This window comes from Anarrhichthys ocellatus, unplaced genomic scaffold (assembly GCF_004355925.1).
Source record: "Anarrhichthys ocellatus isolate YVR2014 unplaced genomic scaffold, GSC_Weel_1.0 scaffold1, whole genome shotgun sequence".
In the NCBI taxonomy this organism is placed as follows: domain Eukaryota; kingdom Metazoa; phylum Chordata; class Actinopteri; order Perciformes; family Anarhichadidae; genus Anarrhichthys; species Anarrhichthys ocellatus.
In genome coordinates, this window is record NW_022280031.1 from 2,967,934 (window position 1) to 2,988,338 (window position 20,405).

General features: G+C 39.1%; 1 protein-coding gene across 8 annotated transcripts in view; it reads left to right on the forward strand.

Annotated features, from left to right (window-relative positions):
- The window catches only part of atp2b2 (ATPase plasma membrane Ca2+ transporting 2), a 67,756-nt gene that overhangs the window by 11,720 nt on the left and 35,631 nt on the right, over positions 1-20,405 (forward strand). For 4 of the 8 annotated variants that reach the window (XM_031851570.1, XM_031851562.1, XM_031851536.1 and 1 more), the window contains exons 2-7: positions 10,505-10,705; positions 14,072-14,329; positions 14,990-15,115; positions 16,512-16,637; positions 17,047-17,079; positions 19,200-19,292. In XM_031851570.1, coding sequence (XP_031707430.1) covers positions 10,505-10,705; positions 14,072-14,329; positions 14,990-15,115; positions 16,512-16,637; positions 17,047-17,079; positions 19,200-19,292 — 837 coding nt within the window. Of the gene's footprint in view, positions 1-10,504; positions 10,706-14,071; positions 14,330-14,989; positions 15,116-16,511; positions 16,650-17,046; positions 17,080-19,199; positions 19,293-20,405 lie in introns of all 8 variants that reach the window. The other 4 variants (XM_031851583.1, XM_031851575.1, XM_031851553.1 and 1 more) reach the window with 3 other exon arrangements.

Genomic DNA, 20,405 nt, shown 5'->3' on the forward strand with positions numbered 1-20,405 from the left:
CCCCCCCCCCCCCCCCCCCCATTCTACCATCAGACCACCAGCCCACCTCTGTCTGGAAAGTCTGTCAGTGCCAGAAACTGACATCTCCAAATGCTTCTCTGTCCAAAGGTCATTGTCGTATATATACATTCAGCTCTTGTTCTCTGAAATGTCCTGGATTTGAACTGGCTGCTGGAAGCCGGGAGTATGGATAGCAAGTTGACAGGCGGGGCGATGCTTTTAGCTGAATATGCAGAGTCCGGGGCTGTAGCCGGCTCCTTTCTCTCCATGTCAGCTCTTTCCCTGAGTTGACCTCTCTGCTCTCTCTTCTCTCGCCGTGGGACAGAACAAGGGGGGTACCAGGGCTGCCAACACAGACAGACAGCATTTTTCTCTCAAGGGCACATAAACAGATACAGTCTTGGACCAGATCCAGCCCTGCCTTGCTTGAAGGCACAGAGCAGCTTTCTTTCAACTTTGAGTTTACACATCCTGTGGAAAAATGATCCATAACGTCCCGGTAGCAGCAGAAAAGAGGAACAGGAACACAGAAGCTGTCTTGTTCTGACTTAGAATTTTACCTTTTCTGAACCCTTAAAATACAATTCCTTGCCCATGGGCATAAAGGAAGCAGCAACTAAGCCTGCTCCGTCTTTCAAGTATTGGATACTGCCACAGAGATAGTCGCACTTACCCAACGGATCAGGATCAAAGCACCAAAATCAGACACTGCCTAATGTGCAAACACATCATTTCAGCTTCTGCTGTCTCTTGTGACAGTGTTAGTCAGTTATTGCAATTTTATCCAGAGAATACATACAGTGCAGCAGCTTCAGATTTAACAGAATCTTCATTGGGGAATTGTTTGCGTAACCTTTCATCAAACCATCAGTGGTGAAAGACGTATTCAGATCCTTTACTTTAGTAAAAGTACCAATACAGAAATGTAGCAATGGTTTTTTTTCCCGTAAAATTCATGCATAAACAATCGGAATGGGTACTACTAGTAGTAGTAGTATTTTAATATGTTTTTTCAGTACAGACATATGACCCTGACAGTTCTTACATTAGTGGCGTGTGGAAAAATCGATTGTGTTGACTACCGTGTAAGTACATCTGTTTCAGGTCAGGAATATTAAAGGAGATGCATCCATTTGTGCAGCATGAGGTTTCATGGACTCAGTCACATTACAGTTCAATCAAAGTGCTACTGCATAGCACAAGCAGAGATCAATACTCTTTCAACTCTCCACTGTAATTTCCCAACAGTGTTAGAATTTATAAACTCCTATTGCAATTGCAGTGTGCTGTGTGATTTAATCCATTAAAAATACATTTCATAGTGATGTACAAATATGTTTCCCAAATGATTTTGAATAATGCCGAGTTATTACAGTTAATAATGTAGTAGTAGTTTATATTACATCTATTTGGCATTATCCCCACACAATAATCGGCAACTCTCTTGCCGTGCCCCTGGCATTGTATTTGACCCGCAGTTCCAAGCAGACAGACAATAAGGGGCACACAAGCGTGTGTAGATTTCCCTTACTCCTCATGACTATTTCATGACACTCTCTGGTAGTTTGAATTTTAATAGCTGTCCCTATTGTGTCCGGATCTTATCTGAGCCCCTGAGCGAAACCGGAGACTGACACCCAGATGGGAGACAGCAGATAGACCACTGTCACTCTCCCTTTTCAGCCTCTTGGCCTGAGCGCTCTCCCTTTTCAGTCCAGAGGGAGGGAGGGAGGGAGGGGTGGGGGGGTTGCTTATTTGTGTGAGTGTGCTTCCACTACGTACGGAAATACAACAACTCCTAATCAGCATGGTTGGCTAAAGCCCCAGAACCAAAATTACTGTGTTTGGGTTATTTGAAAAAGCATTATTCAAATTTAATTCCAAATTCTAATGCAATACGATAGAAAATCAAAACCGTCCACCTAGTTTGTTGGGGAATTGTTTAAAATGAACCACTGACTTGTGTTTCGGATTCAGTAAAGGGGAATGTGCAGTAATTATATGATCCAAATCTTTAGTAGTATTGAAGCACCTGTAGTGATGCATACAACAGTCTCCATATGAATATACTAACTCAGGCACACATGAGAAGAGTAGAGCAGAGGTGTGTTTCTCCTGTCTGTGCTTGAATGTGTAAATGAGAAAGTGATAGACAAGCGGAAATGAGGCTACTGGATAGCAACATGTCTTTATTATGTATCACTGTTTATATAAAGGTAAATAAGAATTAAACACCAATGACATTTCATCAACGGATAAAGAAAAAGCCTTTATCTATCCCCAGAGAGGAAATGCAGGTGTTGCAGTTGCACATGGACAGAAGTATGTATAGATACACAGAGAAAAGAAGAAAAAGACATTCTTATAAAATGTATGTATTATAAAACAAATAAGAAATTTGGCTGTAAAAACAAAACAGGAATTGACAATTAACTGAACATAGATGGATAGATGATTGAAAGACAGTGATGGGGAACAGGTGGACGGACGAATGGAGAGATGTATGGGTAGATTGATTGATTGAATGAATGGTTGAACAGTCTGGAATTACTGGATGAAGTTACTGACCCCGTGACACTTTGGCCTTATAACTAAGTAGTGTTTAAACACACTCGCACACTCTTACTATCTCTGTCACTGCCACACACACTTACACACACACACACCCACACACACACACACACACACACACACACACACACACACAGAGGCTGTAAACAGATTTCTCATTAATTTTGTGTCCACATCTAGGGCAGCCGGGCCAGCTAACATTACAGTGTATGAGACAGATACATTAAATGACTAATACATTCAGAAAGAGACTCATATTTGTTCCACAGTTTTTCACTTTGATCTCTTGCAGTAGGTTGAAGAAGTACCTCTGTACTGTCGGTGCTTTTAACTCCCATCATTGTCTATGACTTCGGTTCCACACAGCAGACTAAACAACCTTTTTGTTTATGGTACAAGCACAGCGTTAACTCAACTCTGACACAGTTTTGTTCTTCCTTAGAAAGCTATTTTTTTACCACATTTTACTATTCTGTGTCTCACGTTGGATTTATTTAGATTTATGTCCTGCCCCCCCCCCCCCACAAATTGTCACGTGGAGCGGGAGCGTTTGGTTTGATGCAATGGATCATCCCACCAATGCAAACATAGCACAATCATCATCTTACAGTAATAGGATTAGTTGTGCTGCCCTAATGCACATGCACATGATTTTGCACACATGCACGTGGGATCCATAATATCAACTGGATCTCACCCGTGCAATAATAAACATTTCATGAGTTTTGATTAGGACCGTATGCACTGATGAAGCCTTCATGTTACATTAGTCACTGTGCTGCTCTTGATGCACTTCCAAAAAATATTTCTAAGAGGTGTAAATTAAACCTTTGGGTATTCAAATTCTGTGATATGAGCAGCATACACCAACCACATCTATGAGTTTTCACAGTTTGTTTTCCTTGCATAAGATTACATAATCAGCTTTTTTTCACAACATTTTAAGATAGAAAAGTGCAAGAATTATCGTCATAGAAACAAAAGAGCATGTGTTCTGTGGGTCAGAACATAATAGCTTATAAAATGAACGTGGGATGCATTATTCAGTCTTTTAGACTTGAAGATTTATACATAATCATCTAGCTATGTCTGTATAAAACCCCCTCCAACATTTATGCCCATATACACTATGAAGTAGGAATACTAAGTAATAATCAGTTGTCCTGTGGTGTGTATGTGTGTGTGAGAGTGTGTGTGAGAAAGAGAGCTGTGAGCTGTGTTCTCTCACTCCACTCCACCATCTCTTGCATTAGTCAGACACATAGAGCACAGTGCGTGACAGCAAAACTCACCCACTTGTACAGCTGCCCCCACAGACTCACACAAATACACACACATACACACACACTAACACACACAAGTGCATATTTTATTTTCAGCATCGCAAAATACATTTAATTTAGGTTGATGGGAGACCGTTGAAAACTGCGCTGGTATTTGAGCCTTTTTATAGAAAGCACAATTTACATGTTTAGACACAGTGGCTTCTTTGTCTTAATAATGAAAAACCTATAATAAATACCAAAGCCAAAACGTGTTTGAGTGGTCAGCTTGTAGCATTGTCAAAATCAAGCATAATAATCTTTGCAGATGTAAACCACAAGGCGAAAATGCATTTTGCCCAAAATGTTGATTATTCCAATCATCCATCCAAAAGCAGCATCTGTGACCAGAGCTCCTCTGACCTCTGTTACCTGATGGACATGAAGATCTGTCACTGATCCTGCTCCTGCAGTTTGTTTTTCTCAGGTGTGGCACAGTACAGCCGCAATAGGAGACTGAACATACCATGATAGGTTGCAGTATGGTGTCACACACACACATATGAACACGCACACACACACACACACACACACACACACACACACAGTACACTTGTGGTGGGAAAAACATGGTGTCAGAAATTGCTCAATGTCACTTTCCAGTCCATTGCCTTCCAGATGGGGTTGTCTGTAGGGGACTGGACGATAGATCTGTGTGTGTTAGTGTGACCCTGGGACTTTTCATGAAATGAGAGAACGTGTTTGTTTACATACAGTACAGCATATCTGCTTGCCTGTTTGCCCTGCACTGAAGACAAGTCACGTCAACCCGTCCTCACAGAGAGCCTGCCTCCTGCCGTGGCCTCTTGTACTGATAGAGATTACAGAGACTGAGAGCATGCAAAAACACATTGTAAGCTGAGCAAAGAGACCATTCTTAAAACATAACCCTAACACCAAATATGATGGTGCTGAAAAAAAGAGAAACCCTTCCTGAGACACCAATTTACTGCTGTTATAAATGCTGCACAAACATCAATCCCCCCTAAACATCCAGCCCAACCATGTTTAAGTGAGGAAAAGGACTTCCTGTCTTTAATTACGTCCTTATTTAATAGTGGGTGGACCGGCTATGCTGCTGGATGTGCCCCCCCTCACGGGAATCATGGGTTTGCAGTCTACAAGATTCTTTTTTTTTTTTTTTTAACATACTTCTATCTCCGTCTCAGGTGTGATGAATCCTCTCACATTATCTTTGCTCTCTAGTTGGTTAGGATGTATTTCTTTTTCTACGAAGCCTTGGAAGTATATATTCTGTGGAAATTGGAAACCTTGGAAACTGAACTTTAAGTAAATATTTGTTAAACATTGTTAGTCAACCAACCATTTAACAGCACTGTACACATGTTTATTTTTAAGCATTTTTCGAAAATGTCTTGCTGTACTTACGTCGAGTGCCGGGAACTAATGTACAGGAAGGTGCACATGGTCATGAAGCTAAAACAAGGACAACAAGACGGCTAATGAGAAAGCATCCAGTTCTTTCCTCCCCTTAACTAGCACCGCGATGATAATGCTGCCTTACATCTTGTTCTACATGACCGACACAAGCCCACCGCCTTCGTAGCACGACCCAAAAAGCATACACATGTTTTTGGTTTATTTCCTTATTCTTTTCTTTTCATGCATTTTCTTATTACTGTTTGAATATTTTTACACTCTTCTTCCATCTCCCTCCTTCTATCTATATCATTTACACATAGCATACTGCATTATTTGTTTAATGTCATCCTTAAGAAGCTATTTCTACTATATCATGCCTTTGTATGCATTGTAACAAACCTTTCTGTACAGCATACAATTGTATTATTATTATGGAGGTCATTTTCAAGGACACTGACACATTTCTCCATCACTCCATCTTCTAATAAGAGCACGATAATGATCCACCTTTTAGCAGCTGATGGGTTATTATTCATAGGGTTACTCTACATCCAGCCTCCTCTTATTCTCTCTCTTTCTCACTCTCTTGTCCTCTCTGAGTCATACTTCAACCGCTCTCTTCCCTCTTCATTCCCCCTCTCTCTTTTTAAAATGGTGAAATCTGAGAACACATGTTGAAGCCATCTCTTCGCTGCAGAAAAACAGCACCGTGTTTTTGTGTCATGATGATGACGTTCATCATCATGACGACAGATTCTGCTCAGACATTGTTGTTCACGCCATTATTCTCAAGATTTAGATTTTATATTTATATCTATGTCATGTGCTGCTCCACTGAGACGTTCACATGTTACGAGGACATTTGGAGGTCATCACTTCATTTCATTCGTTAGTCTTTTCTTTGAAAAAACACACGCACCTGTGCACACACATACACGTGCATGCATGCTCTTGAACACACACACACACACACACTTTCTTACATATTCACAATTTCTCCAAGGTTCAGAGTCGCGGGTATTTCCACTCATCGAGTGGGATGCATAGTGTTTCCATGGAGATCTATTTTCAGCCACTGACAAAAAAAAAGGGCCAACTGTTAAAATATGCCATCATGTTCACTCTGACTGAAATGAAAAATCCCATTTCCTCCCCTGCAGATATAATGGTATATATATTTTGTCCTTCTTTTTGTTAATGTCCCGGTCTTGTCTATTGTTAGGAAGGTATCATTTGTCAAAGCAGATTTGAATCTCAGAGCCTGCTGTGTTTGAGGGATCAGCGCATTACCAGCCATACATTATGGAGTAAGAACAGTGAAGAAGAGGAGAGAAGTTCAAGGTTTCATCCTCATCAAGATTTAAAGACCGTAAATTGTGGTTGTAAATAACAATAATTCTGTAATCTAATCGAACTATTTGTCAGTTGAAAGGAAGTTAATTGACAGCAGTTATGATAATCAGTTCAGTCATATAGTAAGAAATAAATCCCAAATATTTGCTGGTTCTAACTTCTCAAGGTAAACATTTACTGCTTTTCTCTGTTTATAGCGTCATATTTTACCTAATTATCTTTAGGTTTTTGGATTGCTGAACCCACAAAACAAACCCTTTTTTAAAACTTCTTATAGACTACACAATATATGATGAATAAGAAAAGTGGAGAAAATAGTCCTAAGTTTAAGCTCAAGTCTTATTTTCATTACATTAGTGTTGTCCATATGCAAAACGTCATGGTCAGATTTCTAAAATGATCTAAGAGTAGAGAGGCTAATTAGTCATTACAGACTCACAGACTTTTTTTTGGCCCTGAACCCAGACCTCCAAAGAAGCCCATACTGATTATTTGAGGCACAGTCCTTTTCATGATGAATACCATGATCACAAGTTTTCTTATTGGCATTGAAAATTCTAACTGTAGCCATCTAATGACCACAGCCAAGTATAGCCACATGTGGTTTATTATTAAGCATGCCTGCTTAATTAGCTGGTATTCAGTGCACGGTGACTGATACTGAGTGATTTGATGACACGCAACCAAATTCATAAATAAGATTATACTGCAGTTTGCATTTCTGGTACACTAAATGGCTTTTACTTAATCTGCTGTGTCTCCAGCATGCCCACAGTTTGTCTTAAATCCGTAAGCTGCCGATCTAAAATGGAAGTCAATCTAACGTCTATAGTCTATAGTGCATCATCTCTCATCCCATTGTCATAAGGTGGACTCAAATTTCCTTTCCAAAAAGCTTTCATCGTTTGAATCTCGATTAGAACAATCACGAGGAGCTTTGATAAATAAATTAGCCAGCCATTAGACAGCACCAGGAGTCCGTTATCCCTTACTCCCATCTGTACATTTGGTATATAGTCTGTTCAGGCTTCACTTGGTGATGGACTGTAAGACTCCTTTGCAATCACCCTTAATCCTCTGTGAGATTGTTGTGACTCATCTGTGCATCGCTACAGTTTTTCTGCCCTCTCACTGCCTCCTCAAAATCCACTGCCAGAGCAGTTAGGTGGGCTGACAGTATTTAGCCGACAATATTTTATAATCTGGCAAATGAATCTTAAGCAGCATTGCAATCCGCTATCCAGGAAGGAATGATAATGTAGCAGAGGGTTTTCCAGGAAGCAATGAGTTTTTAATGATTCAAGAGATTGATTACAGCATAGCTCACATCTCAAGGGCGTTTAAAAGGAGTTGAAACATTTAACAAGGTTTGCTGTCATGCTCAACCAATGAATAATCTCATACATACACTAGAGGTACCCATCACATGACAGAAATAGCTGAGAGTATGCATGTTGTTGTATTTTATTAAATGATTGCTGCTTTTATGCAGAATGGTGCATTTACATGCTATAACTAACTTCCCTGCCTCTGGACAGATTCTAGAAATATAGTGCAGGAGGATACGCATATGTATTTTTTGTTTTTTTAAATTCTGTGATTGCGGTATTGGGTAGAAATATGACTGAATGTCACGTTTGATGTGCACCTGACCAACAAAGATAAAGGGGGGTTCCACACAATGTGGATAGTAAAGATATGTGCATCTGTGCTTGGGCGTGCATATTTGTGTGTCTGTGTATCCAACCAACTGGAACCGGCTAAAGCCTGATTATATATGAGCTCTAGTTTTACTGTGCGATAGTGCCGGCATGCTAAGCCAGCCTTCTTACACACACCCAAAGCACGTGCAGGCAGTCACGACTCACAGACCCACACACAAACGCACACACACACACATGCATGGACACACATGTTTGTGTGATGTGAGGCAGGGTGCTGTGGAGATCAATGGGAGAGCATGCTAGGTCCTCTCAGAGAGACAATTAAAAGAGAATGGATAATGAGGCTATTTATAGACTGATCTATTTCTAACCAGGGCATTCTCCTATATGTAGGAGCTGGGAATTGTTCTCTTTTCAGCTTGCCCTCCTTCTGTCCTCTCCTTCTCCTTCCCTGTTGTTCCACCTTTCTTTTTTTAAAGGAGCTAAATGGATCTAGTTTCTCCAATTTCTCTAATTTATTTTTTGCAGTATCTAAACATTTACTTTTTCACACGACAACTTTGCCGTTTGTTTTTCTTTTTTCCTCTTTCTCCGACATCGGATGCAAATGGATCATCAGCTATTCACCACAGGTGTTAATAACTCATTCCATGGTCGCCTGCATTCACATGTGAAACAGTGTCATGCAGCAGAGATAGTATCAGATGCAATCCAGGGCCACTCCTGGGAGACCCAGTGACGCACCAAGCATGACATAATGCTGTGGTAATGTCTTTGGTTGTGAGGGAGAGAGACACAGAGACAGTGAATACACACTGTGTGTGCGCTCAGCAACCAGATAATGGTGCTACACTGAAAGGCAGCCAGATAGAAACCTATAATGTAGCTTAATAGAAATCCTTGATGAATCATTTTAGCTGAAGATACAGAGCATACATTTGCCTGGTATAGTACACTTGATGCTAATTATAAAGCTTTGTGAAGGTTTGATGTAGATATCAATTAAAGTTCACAGTAGTTTCTTACACACAACTGATGCAGATTCATACTGTAGCTGTGATAAATATGATTTAATATATTAACATTTATTAATATAAAGTGCAGTATAGTTTGGGCAGGTTATACTCTATTTTAAGACCCATTACGTGACATTGCAATGCAGATAAAATACATCAAATCAACATTAAAAGCCATACTTAACACTGACCTGCCCCTGCAATTTTCCACTTTATTCTTAGGAAAATTTGATTTTCAAGCAGGGCGTCCAGATGAATACATGTTTGGCATTTTAATGACAGCTTGTAGAAAAGCGCTCACAAGGCGCTGGCTGCTTCCTGAGCCCCCCACGATGCAGGAGGGGATAGATATAATCCCCTCCTGCATGACACATTATTGTTATAATATAATATTGTTATATGATTCTAAAACATCCACATGGAAAACTATACCAAACTAATAATGCATCTTTTTTTTAAATAGAAAAAAAGAACAATTGCACACAAAAGGCTACTCATTTATGTTAATGCTTTTTGGATTACGAAGTTCAACCGTTGCTCTTGCCAAAGCACTACATCTGTTGTAACAAACTCTTTCACCGCATTGTTTTAGCTACTGCGTGAGAATAATTCTCTGGACAGTATTCTAAAAGTAAATTGTCCCTCAAGCCAGTATGAAGTTCTTCAGATAAAAGAGCCAAAGATATTTATATACAGTAGTGTAAGGTGTATGGGGAGGTGGATGAGGTCAAAGCACAAGAATTATATAAGGAATGCAGAACCGTGGCCCACCATGACTCAAACTGGTAATTAGAGAGATGGTTTGTGTGCAGTGTAAGAGTGAAAAGAGAGAAGACAAAGAGCAAAAAGAAAAAGAAAGTAAGGAAAATATGATCCATTACAAAGCTGACTGTAGATCACAATAATAAATAATAAAAAAATGTCTTAAAACTGTAAAAGATGGCATTTGCATCCACAGTTTTCTAGCTGTGCATTTAAATACATTTGTGTGTGTGGATAAAAATTGTGATTTCTTTGGATCAAATGTAGAAATATAGCAGATAGTTGTTTGTTGCGGTAATTTTAACCCTATATACTATATTGAACTCACTGCAATACGTCAGTAAGAATACTCTTCAAAGACTGATGATAAATATACTGTGATGTAACTGTTTCTCAAAATGTCTCCTTGTCTTTCCGTGTCTTACACTTTTAGGTTTCCCAGGTGCCCAAACTGACCTGGACAAGAGAAAAGAAATATTTGGTAAAAACCTGATACCTCCAAAGACGCCAAAAACCTTCCTGCAGCTGGTATGGGAGGCCCTGCAGGACGTCACCCTCATCATCCTGGAGATCGCTGCCCTGATCTCCCTGGGACTCTCTTTCTACCACCCCCCCGGAGAGAGCAACGGAGAGTGTGAGTGAAGCAGATCTGGTGACACCACTTCCTTTGAAATTCTCTCTTGTCCTTTGTTTTGAAGTCTTGAGACAGACACACACACACACACACACACACACACACACACACACACACACACACACACACACACACTACAATAGTTATCTCACAAGTATCTCCACTATTGCAGAGGACCACAAAGAGCTATAATTGCATTGGCACACTGACATCACTTCCTCTGACATTACTGGCACTCGCTGACACACTTACACCTACATGTACTGTATGGATACACTTTTTAATTGGTCAGGCAGGTCGCAAACAAAGCGACTCATCGAGCACAGGGGTAATTTGTGTGTGTGTGTGTGCGTGCACGTTATGAACGTGTTAAATGTGCGTATGAAAGGTACTGGTAAGGTTAATGAAGTGTTGAGCAGAGAAACGACCTTAAGCCCCAAGTGCCCATACATCAGCCCTGTGAGCCGTGAAAGAGGAGACGAAGACAGAGACCATAACGAGGTGCTGAGTCAGCAACATCAGTCATTGCTCCCGGCATTATCACAGTAATGGAATTCAGTTACCCTGCTAAAGGGAGAGGTCATCACTTTAAAAAGTCTTATGAAAGTAGAAATACCAGAGAAAGACGAAGAGGTTACCACAGTCTTACCTGCATGGGTAAGACTGTGGTGAAATCATTTCTGAGTTAATTAATCTTTCAGTTGGTTGGTTAAGATTAAGAGAGACTTAATGAGTGAGTAAATGAATGATTTAGTTAGTTAGCCAAATACCGAGGTTGTAAAATTATTGCTTAACTGTAAATTGATCTTATTTCATCGGCATCTTTTTTTGTGTCTTTTCAGCTGCATTGCGTGAGCTCTCCAAATAAAGCAGAGAATGGCCAGAGGAGTCATTATGCTAATAACTGCGTCCATCTGCAGATACATAACCAAGCTTCTCTTTAACTTGCGGCAAAAATGGTGCCAATATGCAAGTCTCTTCTCAGATTTGAATGATATGAATATATATGAATCTAAATCAGCACATGAACTCTTGCGGATATGAACAGATAGAGCGATGAATAGCAGAGCGGTTCTCAAAGATATGAATGCAAACCACTTTGAACCAGCCAATTCAGAAAAACACCAAATGAAGAGAGACGGACATAAGGCCATAGGGGATGTAAGGACGTTTTGAAGTGCAGAGTTTTTAGTAACTCTTTTTTTACACAAATATGTTACATTGCCTAATCAAACATTTCTGGCAATGATCCCTCAAATTTAGATATAAAGAGTTGTGACATAGGTGTGTAGTACGGCAAGATATTTACAGCTGACTATACTGTCTTTGGGACTTTCGAAGGTAAACCTGACAGGAAATTAAATCATTAAGGATAATGACTATAATTATAAATATTCAACAAAAACAATTTAAACTACACTTAGAATAAAAATATCAATCAGAAACCCATAAAATGACAGTTATGTCAAGCAAATATCACAAACATGTATGTATTCACAAGTACACATGACGCACTGCTGGTTTACTGTTTTGTTTATTAATTAGGTGAAAAAAACAGCTCAACGGTCCAGAAATAGAAGTGGTGGGATGACTTAATTCTCATTTACATATGAAACAGCCTGGCTGCAGTTGAATGAGGAGACTCTTAATTGCGTCTGTATCAAACACATGACAAAACTAAAACCAGAAAAATAGTAAGAAAATACCGTTAGTAGACATACTGTATATACCAACATGGTTTGTTAAAGTGCCTTTGAAGCTGATTAACATTATTCATTTACATCTCACTAAATTACATTATTCATTTGCATCTCACCCATAACTCTCAATCAAAGCTTCTCAATCATAGTATTATATATAGTATATATAATAGTCGTTATATTTTATGCTTTGGGTTTGGGTATTGCACGATTTTGGTACTTCATCAGCACCATGGACAGCTACAAATGTGCTGCATGTGTCTTTGTATGAAAGAGACAAGAGCGGTGCAATCAGAACCATGGACAGCTACTACATTCAATTTATTTCTGTCAATGCACTCCAGTGACAAAGCAGGACAGTCTGAACTCATCCAATTACATTGTTAAGAAATATATACTGCACCAATTTACTCGTATTTGGTTCTTTCATTTGTTCTTCGTGAAATCTTTGCCTCTTAGTAAGAGGCTTTATGACCTATTTTTGGGAAGATAGTAAAATGGCGTCACTTGTCACACCCGTGCCAGTCCAAATATACTGTTGCACAATCTTTTAGGAGATGGATCCGTTCTGGATCTATAAGTACTAAGCTTTCCCTTGTTTTCCATGACAAAACATGAAGACTGAAGAAACAACAATTAAATACATACAGGGAACACAACATAGGACATTATATTAGATTTTAAGAATTTTTAGATAAAAATATAATTATTATACATCTTTAATATGTCTCTCTTTTTGCCAAAACCTACATGATACATGAGCACATACAGTATGTGTGCATTGGTACTGGTAGTTATACACATAAAGGAGGGTATGTTTTGGGAGTGTATGCAATAAATCCACTACATCAACATCCTATTGATTGGAACCAACAATGGAACAATAGGTCCAAATTGCTTCAAATTGAGTCTAGTTTTTGGTTATATCGGACCCTGCATTTATAATGTCTATAATTTTGGGTCTGCTCTAGTTCCCTTGTGAACTGCAATTGTTTTATAGTCCAAATCAAATCACTCCACTGGGGGCTTTTGAAGTCAGCTAGCCAGAAGTGTAGGGCACAATGGCTGCCAGAGTATTACATGAAGCAGCATGAGGAGGACTGTGAATAGGCCTTGTTTCATTTCCAAGTACACCCCGATCTGTCAGTTCACAGCCAGTGGACATCAGGGCATTAGACAGAGAGATAGAGATTGATGGAATAGATAGATTTTTATTTGAACATGTCACAAATAATAAGAAAACAACCATAAAATGAACAGTAAACATATATAGCAAATTCAAAATAACTAAATGAATATATATTACATGTCTGAAAAGGAGTAGGCATGAAGTATACAATTATTTGGTTCTTCCAGTTTTATTTTATTTTGTTTTTAGAGTTGTCGTTTATATTATATACGTTGTACATAGGCAGACAAATTGCATGCACTCCTCCCAGTGTGAGGTGTTATTACATCCCTTTGTGTATCTGTTACTACGAAGTGTTCATATTCTTAACATATTCAAGCATATATATCTGTGTATGAAAATTGTGAGTTGATATCCGGTGTGTAAGTGTGTGTCGACAGAATACATAAAGTCTATAAGAAAACACAGTGTGCTTGCAAATGTATGACATCTCGACAACTTTCCTCTTCCTTTCTTGTCACCGTTACCGAACTCTAGCTTGTGGCGCGGCAGGAGGTGGGGTAGAGGACGAAGGCGAGGCGGATGCCGGCTGGATCGAGGGCGCAGCTATCCTGTTGTCTGTGGTGTGTGTGGTGCTGGTGACGGCCTTCAACGACTGGTCGAAGGAGAAGCAGTTCCGTGGGCTGCAAAGCCGCATCGAGCAGGAGCAGAAATTCCAGGTGGTCCGTGGTAGCCAGGTCATACAGCTGCCAGTGTCGGACATAGTGGTAGGGGATATCGCACAGATCAAATACGGTAGGTGGGAGGAGATTGTCCAACTTTGTGTGTTAGAGTTTTGCTCTAACACAATAAATATGCTAAATGCTAAATCTGTTTATAATCTACGTATACTGTTGATTGTTATTTGACATATTTAACATCTAACCAGTTTGCCCTTACTGTAAACCTTTTGTATCATCAATTTTTTTTATTTCAACTATGACTTTAATTGAAACATTGTTGAGTTAACTAAAATTGACTGAACTTTCCAAAACATTTAGATAACTTTAATGTTGTTGGACGTGCCCGCTGACTTCCTTAGTTGACTCGTCCATTGTTCTGTGGAAAGTCATTTTCATGGTTTAGTGGCTGAAAATAGACTTTGACCTCATTTCCAGAGGGGGATTAAAATTATGAAGTCCACCTTAAGCAATTAAATATCTTTAAGCAACAGTATCGTAATGTGGAGAAATGAATTAGCTACAGACAGACAGTACACAGAGAGATGCACACCTCCTCTCTCAAAGGCATCTTCTACCAGGAATATACTACAGTGGTCACAGTCTATCCCGTCTCATATCAGCTCAAACCCAACTCTAATGAATCTTTGGAGTTATTGGAACTTTTTGGTTGTGTAAGGCAATATCAATGTAAATAAATCCACTGCAGATAGCAACTCTACCATCGTAATTGCAGGTGATCTGCTTCCCGCTGATGGAGTGTTGATCCAGGGCAACGACCTGCAGATTGATGAGTCATCACTGACCGGCGAGTCCGACCACGTCAAGAAGTGTGTAGACAAGGACCCCATGCTGTTGTCTGGTATGTTACCAGTCAATGGATGAGTGGAGCTGCATATCACAGTCATGGCTTCTGCATGCAATGCTGTTCTGTGAAGGAGAAAGGGTCTTTGAGACTGAGGACTATAATTCACATGTTATGGTCTTCTGCTCTATTTCGCTTACTGCTAAGTTCAAAGTTAGCAACTTGGATTGATCATTTTGCATTTCTATATATCTTAAATGAATATTCATTTATTTACAAAATCGAGAGCATTTTGTAATTAATGAATCTCTCAAACAAGCCCACAGTTACTTTTTAGCTTTTTTTACACAGTGGGCTGGTGCAAATTTCTCATCCTGTACCAGAACTCAACATGAGAAAAAAAGAGTGGGTTGCTTTGTTACACCTACTAGCCTATAGTGTCATAACCTTTTATTTCCATCCATTACTGAAGCAGAAATAGTAAAGGTTTGTGTAATAATAAGGACTTTTTACAATTACTTCAGAGGCAGCCTAATGTTTATCGCCAATGATAAAACCTAAGAAAATTGTTTATATTTTGAGGTTTCTCCTGCCATTACTTATTGGGATTATGTTTGGGCTGCCTGGCTCTTTTGTTATATATTGTGAAAACCAAATATAGTCATTGTTTTACTACCTTGAACAGGAGACAAAAGGTGGTTAATTATAATCTAAATATCAACGCAGAAGAATCTGGTGACAGCATGGAAAACACTTATTTTTCTTTCCCTCTTTATTGGTTTGCTACAGCAGAGACACGAGAATGTGCATCTTGAAGAACAGAAACGTGGGTTAATCTGATCTCACATCTTAGTATTTTTTCTTCCTGTGTGGATAATTAGCTGTGGGCCTTTTCGCGGTCTTCTGTTAATTAGCTAGCTTCATATTCACCCACATCTACTTACCCTCCCAAAGGTTAATAATGTTCTGCGTGTGTATACTGTGCACAAAAGTGTAGTGCAGTCTGCACACATTTGCACAGTGACACATTTTTACTGCTTTTGGCTTTCTAATGCAGCACCTTGGATTTACCATAAAAGAGTGAATGAGAATAAAGCACTACCTTTCGGATGTAATGATGTTTAAACACTCTGTTAGCCAGTGAATACTTTTACACTTTCATTCTGTACAAAAACGATTCAAGGAAAAAAAGCCCAAATAGGGAATTAAGAATCGCCATTTGGTGTAATTTCACCATTGTACGTAGAGAAGATGAGCGTAGATACTTTTGTTTTTAGAAACAGGTCACCAAACAGCTCAATTCATTAATTTGAATCTCTATTTTTTTTAACTGTAGTGTGAGGAAATGCGCACGATCATGGCAGGAATGCAAAGAATATCACTATTTTTTTTAGCAAACACAAAAAATGTATCTAATGTCATACCTTTTAACACCCTGCTGCGTTCTTACCAGGCACCCACGTGATGGAGGGGTCAGGGCGCATGGTGGTGACTGCTGTTGGTGTCAACTCTCAGACTGGAATCATCTTCACCCTGCTGGGGGCCGGCACAGAGGAAGAGGAGAAGAAAGAGAAGAAAGGTAAGAAAGATCATTATATCATGAAATAATCTTTATATTGTCTGCAGCTGCTTCAGGAGCACTGAGGTAATTTGTTTTTTGTCAGTTTTGCTCAGCAGCCTACACTTGAAAAAGCTTTTGTCATTTCGTTACCTTATGTCTAACTGTGTGCTCTCATTGCATCATATCAGTGTTTTTAAAAGGGTTATAAACATTAAACTCACAAACTCACAAATATCCAGCTGTTAAACTTATGTGAACTGTATGGACCTTTTGTAGGTATTCGTAGACATTAAGCCTCTTTGCTGAATGTGTATAAATACTACATGAAATGAGTATTGGTGGTACACTTGTGAGCCGAGTATCCAGGTTCTGTGGGTTCAAGTGCATTATTGTCCTTACTCTCTATCCATCCAAATTCTCTTCGAAGGAGGGGCAGTGGCAGACGGACACCAGAATACAGGTAGAGTATCACCTTTCTCTGACCCCTGGGAGTGGTACTTGATCCTTTTTGACCTTTAACCCCTAATGACCACCAATATACCACCGCTACTCTACACCCCTCTCCCGTAGCCGAGCACCCTTCCCCCAGTTTAATTCCTCACTTGAAAGGAGAAGCCTCATCCTCACAACACTGCATCCCTTTAAGTGTTGACAGATGACACATTTCACAATGCATAATCCTCTTACCATATAACAGGCTCTGCACTCATCGAACTAACTAGCTAGCATTCAACATCAGTCCTGTTTCAAAGACGTACTGAATGCCACAAGTAAACAAAGGCTGTCAGACTCGTCTCATTTCTGTGTTACAGAGCAATGACATGAGAGTGACGGCATTGCAGGTGTACAGCATATGTACCAGCAGTAGAGAGTAAAGTAGACAGTATAAGCTTTTGTTGACATCTTACATATTTAATAATACATATTTGTTACCAGTGCCTCTTCGGTCAGCGCTGTAGTTTCAATGAGCATACCTCAGTATCGTGCATGCATAGCACACTATAGTTTTTGAAGCATTTTGCTTCAGTGCTTACATTGTGCTTTAATTCTTACATTAAACAAGGTAACAGTAAAACATGTGTTCCCTTGTGGATAAACTTTCTTCCTCCGATCTGAACACTAACAAATACTATGCATGTTTTTTCTTTTTACCTGTATTTGTAGCGCATCGACAACATGTGCATTATTTTCCCAAGTTTAATCCATCTGATTGGATGGATCAAACCAGAAAAAATACCCCGAGTTTACAGTGAATCACTCGATCTGCGCTCAGGGAAGCAGTCATTAATCTTTTCAAATTTATTCAGATTTCAACTGTCATTCAATGAAAAGTCTTTTATTTTAATAAATCATTGATCTTCTTCGATCTTTGATTTAAAGTTGCAGAATTTATCAAATTAGTATTTTCAAAGTTTCCCTGCTAGAGTTCCTTTAAATTGTCCAAAAAAGTCCTACCGTACATTTTGCACTTAATACTTAAATTATGGTCTGGCCTAATTTATAAAACTTTAAAAACTTAATTTAAAGTTGTATTAAGACTACATAATTACAACTTGATTACTTTTGGCAGCTGACACTCTTTTTTAAATATAATTTGAACTAAAATAAACGAGATGCTGTGTCTTTAAAGAAACCAACTGCTTTTTAATTTGATAATAAATGAAGTATAGATTTTTGATTTGAAGTCATTGTGTTGTCGTTAACAATGAACTCTAGACACAGAAACCATAAGGACACAGGGAAACAATTATTGACCTTCAATTGGATTTCCCTTTCCAGTCATCAGAGTTTATGTGACTGCTGTCGAAAGACATTAACATAACCTTGTGAGATCTATTCCAGGTTTTAAAAAATGAAAACTCTAACACAGGGGATTGCTAAAACAAATATTCGGCACCTTCTCATATTTACACGAGGACATTTCATTAGCCCCGTCAGTTAACTGGTTGGCACATGTGTATTTCCCTGGCTGATAAATTAGCCCATTTAATCTGTGGATTTTTATTTGGAGTTAATTTTCAGATTGGCTATGCATCACTTTTTTTTAGCTTATTTGTTTCAGATTTTCTGCTCAAGTTTTGATTTTGTGATGCTGACAGATATTACATGAATAACATGGTTTAATTGAACTTTACATTGCAACAAATAAACAAAAACAAAAATGACAATGAATGTAGAATTACACCAGTGTTTACTATACATGCTATTACAGGCAGTACATTCAGTATATTGAAGCAAATGTTTATTTATATTTATCTTTTTTTGTAGCTTTGGTTTCACATTTTATATATATATTTTTTTCATTTAGGTTATGTTCAGATTTCATCATGTCTGTCCAATGCTACACCCATTTATTTTATTGACATAACATTTATTAAATTATAAAACATACATATGATTACGTGAATAACATGACAAATGTTTTAACCACACTGATCACAACACATTAGTATTCAAATACAGTCTACATATGCTGAAACTCTTAACTGTGCTATAACCATGTTATTTCTGTTCATTGTCTTGTGTGTGCACATGCGTGTGTTTGTGTGTGTGGGCGCGTGTGTCTCTGTTACTGGCTAGACTGCTCCCATCCCCCTATCCACCCCATCGCAACTATAGCCACGGATGGGGCTGCAGGCATTAATGCCCCTGGCAGTGCCAGCCTAATTAATGGTGGGTTGACCAAACCTCTGATCACTGACCTCTTTCTGTCGTGACTTTTGACTCCTCCTACCTTCTCCATCCTCAACATGCCTCCTTTCATGGGTGCTCACCTTCTGCTCTGCTCTATCTTTTCTTTCAGTTTTGTTGAACCCTTTGAATCCATGCTGTCAATCCTATTGTAGTTGTAGAAATGAGTCTAGTTATCCCTTTGTTTTCTCTTTCTCTTTGTCTTGTAATGCTGTTAATGTATACCATAGCATGGTGGCGAAATCCAACTGTAGGGCCATATCCTGTAGTTCGGTGTCGTAGGAGGTCACTTAGTACAAATCTTCCACTTCTGTGTTAGCTGGACAAGACGCAGAGGATTAACTTCACTCGTTGTTGCACCGGGTTCTCTTTTCTCTTTGTCTCCGTGGAGAGCAGCCTGAAAATGTTTGTATCGTGATTTGCACTGTAATGGGGTGGAACAGAGCAATTTGTCATCTTCAGCTTTATTGTGACTCCAGGGAACTGGCTAATGTGGAAGTGGAGGTGAAGCGAACCATTTATTCTCCACACATGCCAAAGATCCTGAGAAAATCTGGTCTTCTAGCTCAAGCTGAGCAATTTTCTGGGTGAAATTTAAATACAAAAGCACTGAAAGACGGATTTTGTGCAATTTCTAGCCTGCAAACCCCCGAGACAAACAGTGCATATCTCCATAATTATAGCCTGGGTAGATAATGGGATCAAACCCTGCAGCATATCATAAATGCTTTCTTAATTATTATGTCTTATTTTGTAAACATTGTGTATACATTTAATGAGAAAGCACAAGACTCTAACTTTTAGTTTCATGCTTCATCAGCTTGCAAGATGATACTGTGTTTGCTCTTAGCAGCTCTGTTAGACTACCAGCAAGTTGATTCTGCAATTTAAAACAATACCAATGTGTCATTGGAACACACATTTAAATTAAGTTCACTCTAAGTTCGCTCCCTGTGTAAGCAGAATCCAACAGCATAATAAATTCACTGTCCCTGAACTTACTGTTCGATTTTCTTTCTGTTGTTCTTATGTAACTTTGCCATGTGGGAGGCTTTTCTCTCTCTCTCTCTCTCTCTCTCTCTCTCTCTCTCTCTC